Here is an 11,330-nt window from a genome sequence, read left to right on the forward strand (position 1 = left end):
CTTTAAAAAATTATTGCTTTCTTATTAAGAGAGAGAGAAGTATCGATAGATATATCCGGATATTCTGAAAATTATCTTTTTAATTCGATTGCGTCGTTTATTTAAGAACGGAAGATCGATCGAAATCAATTTATTCGAAATAAGCTAGTGTTCGGCAACACGTTTGCATCGTCGATCTATCTGCTCTTCTTCCACAGACTTCCACATTCTTACGAAGTTTTTTAAAAAATTAATATTGCTTTCTTATTGAGAGAAAGAGAGAGAAGAAAAAGAGAGAGAGAGAGAGAGAGAGAAGTATCGATTAAACGATAAATGTATCCAGATATTTTGAAAATTATCTTTTTAATTCGATTGCTTCGTTTATTTAAGAAGATCGATCGAAACACGATCATTTGCCGAATAATAATCAACTTATAATCAAAATAAATCTCGGCACAGAGATTTTGTATATCGTGTTTCTTGTGCAATAATTGCACTTTCATACTTGTGCCACGTATTATTACAGTTGTATTATAATTTCAGCGTTGAAATTTAAATTCCATTAACCGAGCTTCTCGTGTTATATAAATTAAATACACTTTCATCCCTAAGATAATTTCGCAATTAACGACGAAAGTTTATCGTTTAACGATTATTGTTCTCTCCCTCTCTCGTCCGTATCAAATCGATTCGTCTGTAAACGATTGCGAGAACGTTCGAAATTTCGCATTGGAACGAAGCGGAAGTTACAGTAATTCTGGTTAAAACGGTGTCGGGAGCTTCGTCTGCGCTGCAGACCACGGATGCAAATTTCGCAGTCACCGATATATATCGACGCTGGAAGCGAAGGAAGTGAGCATCCGGTGCATCTTTTATTCCATTGCAAAAAAAAAAAAAAAAAAAAAAAAAAAAAAAAAAAAAAAAAAAAAAAAAAAAAAAAAGGAAAAAAACAACGGGGAAAATATTCGGAAAAATAGGAAAATAATAATCGGAGGATAATTCGAGAAAATGGAACGAGTTACGGCTGGTTCTTTCCCGAGCAAAGATGCAGGAAGTTATCCGAGGAGAAAGTATATGGTTCACCGAGGTGTATCTCTTCCTATAACGTGATCTTTTTTCAAGTGCAACGACGCAAGCGCAATGGCGATTATTACTTTTTCTTCGACGTAATCGTATACCTCTATCTTTTATCTACGATAAATCTCGTCTCTTAATCGCTCGAAAGAATCTGGAAACCTTCTGCCCTCCTTTAACGGCCAACTTAGAAAGAAGTAACGAAAATAAATAAATAAATAAATATTTCAATTCCACTCGATCGATGCACGTATATAGTTCGAGTCTGATGATTTACAAAAAAAAAAAAAAAAAAGAAAAAAAGGAGAATTGGATATTTCTTCACTACATTTCGTAATGTAAAAAATATAATTAGAAAATTCACAATTTCGAAATATTTTCATATAAAATGTTTCAACTGTGAATACATTTTTATTATCACGATAAATCCTTCTTAAACTTGTAATAATTTATCGAAATTTTCGTTTATGTTAATATAACGTGTACCTAATGATAGACGTATATTTCATTGGTTGCAAAATTTTGTTTTACCATAAATTACCTTAATTGCGATGAAAAACAACGAAGATACAAGTAATACTCGCTCGCCCATAAAACCAACTCATTGCAACAAATTGAAACAGATGGCCGTTTTATTTCGTTACTTTATCTGTTGTATCGCGTAGCCCGGTTAATTATAATTTCTCCTTGTTCGCCAGACCACCGCGGAGTGTTTTCTTTCCCGATTTTTTTTAACGTAGAAAACTCAACCCGTTTACGTTCACGTCGGAATCGAGCTCATTTCTAATCGAAATAATTTCGTATATTTAGCCGATCTCTCTCTTTCTCTCTCTCTTTCTCTCTTTCTCTCTTGGATTTTCGTATTTCGTTTTTTACGCTTGTTTTCGACAAGGATCCGAGGACTCTGCTAGAAATACGCCGTGATTCACTCGCAAAACCCTCCGACCTCAAAACCCACAAAAATTCTATTCCGTTTCCTTCCCGTCCTTCGACGAACCTCTCTGTATCCGCCTATCAGCCCGAGTCCTATCCTGCCTTTTGCATCGTTTTTATAACCAATCTCCACTTTATTCACTTTCACTTAGCCTAGTTAACCGTGCACATATATATAGCATATACTCGAGTAACCTAGCCCAGTTGTTTCCATCCACCATCGATTTTGTTCGAGGACGATAAAGAATATATATATATGTATGTATATACGTATATATTCGTAATTTGAAAAAACAATCGAAATGGGCGTTGGCCATGGTCGAACGGGGCGACCATTCACCGGCAGAACTCGGCAGAAACTTAACTTTCGCCGAGGAAACTTTCCTTTACTCGATAAACAGCGATGCGCCTACAGCCGAGTTTCATTTGTTTCAACGGTAATTTTACGACGATTTTTAATTATCGGTGACAGCCATACTTTCACAGCTTCGAGTAAAAAATTTCGCTGAAATGTTGAATTTTTATGCGCCATCACGCGCTATTTTTTTTTTTTTTTTTTTTTTTTTTTTTTTTTTTTTTTTTTTTTCGTTTATTAATTATTCGACGACGACGACGACGATGACGATGCACGGGGGGAGGAGGGAATGTATGCACATGTGGATATAAATTTTACGGTATAATAGTAAATTTTTTTTATATCCTATCGTATATTATTCTTTCGCCTGCTCTTTCGTTTATTACTTATTTGTCGACGAAATCCACTGCACACTTATCGTCTTTCCGCTTCTTTCCTTCCACGGCCGATACGGATTTATTTTATTTTTTTTCTTTATCATCTTTAATTTAGATAAATATCTTTTTTTTATCTTTCTCATAATCCGCAATTTTTCATAATTACATCCTGGTGGTCGTCAATCAATTCCAGAAAATAATACGTATTCGCGTATAACGAAACACGTACACGTCATATTTGTACACATACATATACAAACAATTCTATATCATAATTACGAAGATAGTAAGAAGATAAACTACGTCTTCGTTAAATCATAATCATAATCGACGGAGAATTAAATCACACACAATATATCAAGAAATAAATACGATCGATTATCGCCAATATAACTTATCCTTATCGCACCCACCTCACAAGCACCTATCATTGTTTCACGGAATTCGGCAAAACGTGAACGAAACTCGCGCTCTTATCAAATTCCTCGACTCATTCAACAACACCGGGCCAATGAGATACGAGCCGAGTTAACAGTCCGCGAAATACAAACACGTCATAAATTTGCGTTAGAAAAAAATTCGCCAGAAAAAAAGAAAAGAAAAAAATTCGTCAAATTCCTCTACGTACACGTTCCAACGTTAATATTTCCTTAATACGGCAGGATAAAATTGGCAGGTGTGGACGAGGAATTGCCATTTAAAGATATCGAATCGAGGAGGAAATCGTTTTACAATAGTTTCGAGCGATTGTCGCGATAAGCAGATTCGAATTCAGAGGTCAAACGCATTGGATATACGTTCTCTCACGTTGGGAAAGTGAGACGAGTTTCGCAACCCGGGGACACAAATCGGCCGAGCAAAAGAAGACTAGATACCCGGCCTGCGTGTGTTCCCCTTCACCGATCGCCGACCACAACTCGAGAGACGAGATACTCGGTCTCGAGATATTACACCGCGAAACTTCCTTCGATTCTCCTTCGAATCCGGCTTGGAAAATTTTCAGTTCGATTAGTCAGAGCCGAATGGGACAATCTCGACTCGCAACTCGTAAAAATTTACTTCTAGAACGTTACTATGTTCCATTTCCAATCTCTGTTGCGCAAGAAATTTATTAGCATTGGTGACTCGTGACTCGTCAAATTTCACTAACGATATTACTTCGATTATTGTGTGTGCGTAAGAGGACTGTCTAGAATTTTTTTTCTTTTTTTCTACGTATCATTCAAAATTTAAAGTTTCGGATGAAAAAAGATCGATAAAGTAAATAACGTGGTAAATTTTTTTTCCTTTCGAAACGATATCGACAAACAATAATCTATCTAGATAACGATAATCTATAACTTTATAACCGTGTTATTAATCCACCTTTTCGTTTACATTCCGAGAAAAAGAATAATTTGTGCCTCGCTGTCGAGAAAAATACACGCGTAAGCAAAATCGAGGAAGGAGGATAAAATAAATAAAACGAGGATAAAAATTTATTACTAAACTTTCCTCGTGGTGAGCAGAGATCAAAAGAAGCGGAGCAAAACGTAATCATAGACAAGAGGCTGGCTGGTGAGTGTCTCTCGTGGAAAGGCGTTCCAACGACACGTCCTAGATTCATACGATTATACCCACCACCGTCATCTTTACTACTCACCTCCGCGAGCAGCGTCAGAAGCAGAAGAAGGGTGCCGCGAAACCTGGATATGGATCGCGCGCAATCGACCATCCTGCTCTTCATCCTTAATTCTCTGGACCAACACGGATCGACGCGGATCAACACGTATCCCACGACTCTGCCTCCTTCTCCTTCTCCTTCTCCTTCTCCTTCTCCTTCTTCTCCCTCGCACCAATTTCAACCGTGTATATATTCCCTCTCCTCTCCTTTCTCCTCCGCGGCCTACTTCTCCGCTTCTTGGCCACCGATTACACCTAAACTCAGCGTGTATCACTTCGGTCAAACACTTTCGGTCACTAAGAATGCACGCGAGGAATCGTGTCGATCGTCTCTCTCCCTCTCTCTCTTTCTCACACGACGCACGCACGCACGCACACACGCACGCACACACACGCACACACGATCGATCGAGTTAAACACGAGTGGCACACACCACTACCGCAGACAGTTTGACGAGCCGTGCGCCTGATATCACGAGGAATCACGTATCCCGGCCCGGGCAACACCTTGCGACAACACCTGTTCGCTCGATTCACAGGTAGCACGCCGCCGACAACGTTGGAACCGTGGAGGAGCAACAACAGCGGCTGCCATATCCATCGACGGCTGGCTGGCTCGACGGTTCGGCTAACCGGAACACTACTCCTCCGCCTCCTCCCCTCTAACTCGTTCCACGGATAGCTCGGATAGGAATGTTGCAAACGGTACCCAAACGGCCGACCACGTGTGTCACCGCGTGTGTCACACCAACGTGTGCACGCTTCCTGCTCGACTAGTTCGCGGCCGCCTAACGTACGCTCGTACGGATTTTCAAATGTTGAAACGACGACGACGACGACGACGACCACGACCACGACCACGACCACGAGCCTCTCCGGGCCCCGGCATTCACAACTTTATCACTGGACTCTGAAAGAAGGATTAAAGGAAAATTCCTTTTTTCTCGTCCTGTCGTTGCTTACGATACTTCTGGTCCGTGGTTCCGTCATGACTGGAATGGGGTTCCGTATACGTTTAAAGTCGAGCTCGCACGAGATCACCTCCGAAGGGAGAACCTTCGATACGATATCGAATCGTATCGTGTAATAATAATAATAATGGAATGTCAGGCAAGAGTGTCGGTGAACCGTGACGAAACGGCGAGCGTCATTTCGTGCCTCTCTTTTGACGAAACGAATTCGAATTTTACCTGGAACGATACGGGCAACCGACAACGAGCACGTCGACAATGGCCACGTAAAGTTTGATAACGAGCTCGTGCACTATCATCTTTTTTTTTTTTTCTTTTTTTTTCTCTTCTTTTGCTTCTTTTCTCTCTTCGACTCGATTGTTCGACGACGGTGAAAGAGTTGGAGGAGGGCCTAGATAAGGTCTTGTACTTTCTTCTCTCTTCTCGGTCGACGCTCTCCTATCCGTTCCGTTTCGGCCCCTCGACGAGCGTGGAACGGGATAACGAGACGAGGGGATGCCACCCTCCTTGCTTTGCCCGAGACAACGCCAAGGTAACGAACCGAGCGTTTCGTGAAATCGGAGATGTCACTAATGTTGCCAACCAGTCAGATTGTTCGATATCGGATCCAGGAAATTGTACTTCAAAGATGATTATTATCGGACGTTGATTAATATTCTTCTCGCTTCTCCCTTCTTCTTCTTTTTCTTCTTTCTCTTACGACAAAGGAGGTAACTCGTTGCGTAACTTTCGTTACTTTGTGTTAAAAAATAAAATGGAATGTACGAGGTTTTTAATAATCTTCTGGTCTGATCGTTATTTATTTTTTTTGGCGTTACAAGTTTCCTTTCGCTCGTTTAAAGCGGCCCACGTTGACGTCGCCGAACGCCCGACGAATTTGAATTAATCTTCGAGCCAATCTATCTTTGTTCCTTTTATTCCCTTCGCGTTTCGAATCGATCGTCAGATACAGAAAATACGAAATCGAAAAGAGAACGTACGTGCAACGTTGTGTACGATATCGTTACGATAACAAAGAATAACAAAGAATATCGCGTGTGTGTGTCGAAATGCTCCGTTTCCTCGCTCTCTCGATTCGATGATGAGAAATATCAGCCGAAACGTGCCACTACGTTCAACGTTTCAACGTCAAGGTGAAACACGCCAGGCCACCGAGGCGACGGTGGTTATCAACGTGAAACCGAAAGAAAGAACGTTTTAATACTTTCATCCGAGCCGTGCTCACTGACAGAAACGAGTTTTCATATTTTTTCCTTTTTTTTCTTTTTCCTCCTCTCGGTGTTTCCTTCTCTCGATCTCCACCACGATTCGATGCCAAACGAACGAGCACCGTGCCAACCAAATCGATATGTCAATAACAACGTATCGCGCCACGAGAAATTCGCGTGACGTGAAAACGAGTCGAAAGAAACGGAAAACTTCTTATTTCCTTCGTCCTTTTCCACCCACTCAAACTCCCTTGTCAAAAGTAGTAGACCGAAGCGTAGACATACGCGATGATCAATCCAAACGGCACGTCTCACGCATCGCGTACTCACTCGCACACTATTGACTGGGTGAAACTTCTCTTTGAAACGAGTACACACGGGTTACGAATGACGAAAATCGAGTACGTCTCGACCGACACACGACACGGATACGCGCCGCTATTCTATCCGGATACTGGCAAAAACCAAGAGTCCCCCCCCCCCAACCCGCACTGGAGAAACAATAGAGGCGCGTGACAGCGAGGAGCAGGAGAGCCACCGGCCGAATCCTTGCCACGAAAGCAGAGAGGGCAAGGTAGGCCTCTCCTCAACGACGGCAAATACGCGGTTTCGTCCGAGGTGAGGTGCACTCGGTCAACTGGCGCGCTTTCATGACGCCTCTCCCGGTGCAGGCACGGGCAACGGGACCTCGGCTGCTCTCTCGCCACTCCAACTCGTGGCTCGCCGAACCAGCACCAGCTAAATCGCTTGCCTTGCCTCGTTCCTGCCCTCCCCTACCGCGCCGCAGCTAACCTGACTGCCTTTCCATTCCATTCGACCCTCTCTTTCTCTCTCTCTCTCTTTCTCCTTCCTTCTCCGTCTCCTTCTCTCTCCACATCATTCGAAACGCCGCCGACTACTGCCCCAGCCGGATACCCGGCGCAGCCGCCACCACCACCAACATTTTCCCCACCTTTCCTCCTTCCCTACCATCAACCTAGCCCCGAACTACTCCCACCATCTGGCCTTTTGCATTCCCTGCCACCGATGACGTTCGCCGCTCTGCGTTTCCTCCCTCGCTGTGCTTCACGGGCCTAGAGCTCCACCACGGATTGGTTCGGTGTGTATAGAGTTATGTGTACGTATGATCGCTAGCCAGGAGCGTAACTTGAAAGGGAGACGCTCGGTCCTTTCGACGCGTGGGTTCGATGACTCGTGATCATTTGGATCTTTTTGAAATGATTCTTCCGATTTTTTTCGAGATACCATGTATATTGTAAATTGTTTGATGGAATGTTAGGTTTCGGGGAATTTGATATACGGTACAGTTGCTATGATTTTTTTGTCAAATTTTAGAAAAACGCTTTTTATATTTATTTATCGTTTTAGGAAGGTATATATTTGTTGAAGAAAATGGAAAAAATGTCCGCTTAATTTTGTATTTGCTTCGATTTCTGCTTCCTTGTTAAAAACCTTATCCCTCGATCCTTCCGTTTTTGAACATAGACCTATTTACTTACTTGATACTTGCAGATCTAGGAAGGATAAGAAGTAAACTCAGGGACGTAGTTAAAAGTTTTTTTAGAATAAGTAACAATGATAAATTTGGATGAAAAAGTTGATATTATCTATAAATATTCAAAAATTTTCATTTTATTAAATTAACAATTTAAATTTAAAAAAAGTCTATTATATTTACAAGTCTATTAGATTTATCGCTTATTAAATCGCTTTTTAAAAAAGCAATTTTAAGAGGATAATTTTATTACGTTATGCACTAATTACTATTACCTAAATTTGCGGGAATAATGCGCAAAAAGGAGGATATAGCTCCATCGGTGAATAAATAAATACAAATCGAAATCTCTTTAATAATTTAATAGAAACTGAATTCTTTTCTCCCACATCGAATAAGCAGATAATTCAATACAGCTGGAACGATGAAATTAATAACACAAAGGAACGATCAATTATCGATTCTACGTTATTTAAACTTTAATATTAAAGATTGGATTTAAAACTTTCTTGATATTGACTATTCCTTTTGTATTCCGTCTATGCCAATTCAATTTACAACGAAAAGAAATTCCTATAAAACGGGTAATTTAAATAACCTCAAATATCCGTCTCCATAATAATATTCCAAGGAAAAAAAAAAAAAAAAAAAAAAAAAGAAAAAGAAATTATCGATAATGCAATAAATAACTCATACCAATATTAAAATGTCCATTTAACGATAAATTTTTCATTCACTATTATTAATCACTGAAAAACAAAATGACGTAACACTAAACAGCTAAACAAAATATATCTTCCCATGAATAAATTAAAATTTAAACGAAATCACATCACCCTAATGAACTGCAAATGAATAATCATTTTCACGTTATCTTGAAGTGAAAATTGCATAAATGAATGCAATATAATTAACATCGAATTTGGAACCGCTACGATACAGTATTTTGTTCAACGTCATCAGCCATATTGCAAGATCTGCACGAATGATGCGACCAACACGTAAAAATCGAAATGGTCGTGCGTCTGTTTATACGGCGTAGTGACAACCACATATCTTTTTTCCTTTTTTTCTTAGCACTTCGCTACGTACTCTTTTGCCATTGACGTTCCTCTTCTCGAGTGAGAGTTGCTGGTTAACACCACACGCACACCATCGTCCCAAGCGTGTTAGCACTTGTATCAACAGAACCTTACCAATCGTTCCTTCTTTCCCACCACCATTCGATGCATTCCCCACCTATAGGAGCAACCTTCTGTCGGCGTTTGCCCTCTACCCTTATTGCGAGCCCAGAACAGAGAAAATTATTACCTACGGTTTTGCGCGTGTGCACAATACTGGCTTCGTTGTGTACGTAGTTCCTTGTCTCGTTCACACAAAGAGAATGAGCAGTCACGTAACGCGAAAGACGTGTACCACACAGAAAGGTTAAGCTGTCTGAAATAATTGAATTAGAAATTTAAAGCTATTCAAGATTCGGAAAGAAAGGATTAATTTAGAAATGTATTTGAGATTTGAAAACATTATTAATTAAACTGATATATAAGTTGTTCTATTATGTATTATTCTTTTTTTTTTTATCGTTGGAATGTTGATTGAAAAAAGAAAATAAAAAATTTAGAATTTGTCTCAGACGAAATCAAAATAAAAATAAGATTCAATGAAGTAAGTTTTTAAAATACGCGCGTTTGGACTGTCGATACAAAAGTGATCGCGTTTTATTCTCGACTGTCGGTACGAAAGTGATCGCGTTTTATTCTCAACTATCGGTACATTTCGTTATTATATATCGAACAATTACTATGTTATTTACAAACGTTAATATATTATATAACAATAATATATAAAAATTTCTATATATAATATATAATAATATATAAAAATTTTTAAGATAATATTAGTAAAATATTAAACAAAAATTATAAATTATACAATAAATATTTAAATATTCTAATATTTTAGAGAGATACTTTCGAGATACTTTACATCCGCACGGTACAACGGTATCGACCGAACTGAGGTTTACCGCGGTAGTACACGCGCGTATATACAAAAGGTCGATATGTATTTATATTCGTTCGATTTCGTATATAATTTAAAATCATACACAAATTTCGCGAATATTTTTGTTTTGTATATATGTTATATGAATGTTATTAAATATTTCGTGAATATAATCATATGAATGAATATATTGTGAATATATATCATCGTTATAATGGACAATCAATAAGTATTTTCTACAAATGGTAAGTTATCTTTTTAAGATCATAATAATTTATTATTTTATCGATAAAATATTTCCATTTGAAGAATATAAAAAAACCTATTCCTTTACAACATTTTTACAATATATATTATAAATTAAAAAAATGAAAACTAAAAATTGAAAAAAATGTAAGAAATTTTTAAATTATTTAATTTTTTAAGATTGTAGAAATATGTAAACGATATAATATAAATATGACACGATATTGAAACATTTCTTTTCATCATAATTTGTAAAATAACATACAAAAATTAATGAAATTTAATTTTATTTCGACAAAATATTAGCTTTGAAAAATAATTATATTATAAAATTGAATAAATTGTATAGATTATATTATAACGAATGAACAGGAATTGCGAGAATGACATCATCAACAGATTTGTTCAGTTTCTGTTTCGTCAGTATAGAATTATTATTCGCGTTCTTTTATTTGCATATTCATTTGAATAATTTTTAAATTCATATCAAGACACAATTGTTCATACTTTAATATATATATTTTTTTATGATTCTTTATATCTATCTATTTTTAATTATAATTTAACAAATAATATTTATCATAATCATCAAAAGTTATTTTATAGTAAAAAATGCATTAAATTCATTGTATTATATTACACTATTTGACAAAATTTAATTGTTATAAAATATTTAATCGTAAACTATTTGAATATAAAAGAAGTATCGATACGTTCTTCGTTATACGTTATTACCATAAATAACGATTCTTAAGGTAGAAGTGGATACTAAGGACTGTGGCACCGTGGGCGAAAGAAAAGAAATATGGCAAAGACAGGGACGTATTCTATTAAGAAAATAGATATCTATAGAAACAATTTTTCTATCTAATAATTTACTTACAGTTAATTAAATAATTATAATTTATAATTCTATACACAATTTATAAAATTGATCTTTTAATATTAAACTTTTACTTACATTACATTGCAGTAACAATTTCTCTAATAATTTCTCAGAACTTTTCACATATAATTCTAATACCT

The 11,330-nt window shown here is 37.7% G+C and overlaps 1 protein-coding gene across 3 annotated transcripts in view; it reads right to left on the reverse strand.

Annotated features, from left to right (window-relative positions):
* Nucleotides 1–7,397, reverse strand: part of LOC122710997 (tyrosine-protein phosphatase 10D) — a 43,038-nt gene extending 35,641 nt beyond the window's left edge. For all 3 annotated transcript variants that reach the window (XM_043929349.1, XM_043929340.1, XM_043929332.1), the window contains exon 1: nucleotides 4,361–7,397. In XM_043929349.1, the coding sequence (XP_043785284.1) occupies nucleotides 4,361–4,444 (84 nt within the window). In that variant the 5' untranslated portion in view covers nucleotides 4,445–7,397. The remainder of the gene's footprint in view (nucleotides 1–4,360) is intronic.
* Between the last annotated feature and the right edge of the window lie 3,933 nt (nucleotides 7,398–11,330).

This window comes from Apis laboriosa, unplaced genomic scaffold, assembly GCF_014066325.1.
Source record: "Apis laboriosa isolate Shangri-la unplaced genomic scaffold, ASM1406632v1 scaffold10_cov145, whole genome shotgun sequence".
Lineage (NCBI taxonomy): Eukaryota > Metazoa > Arthropoda > Insecta > Hymenoptera > Apidae > Apis > Apis laboriosa.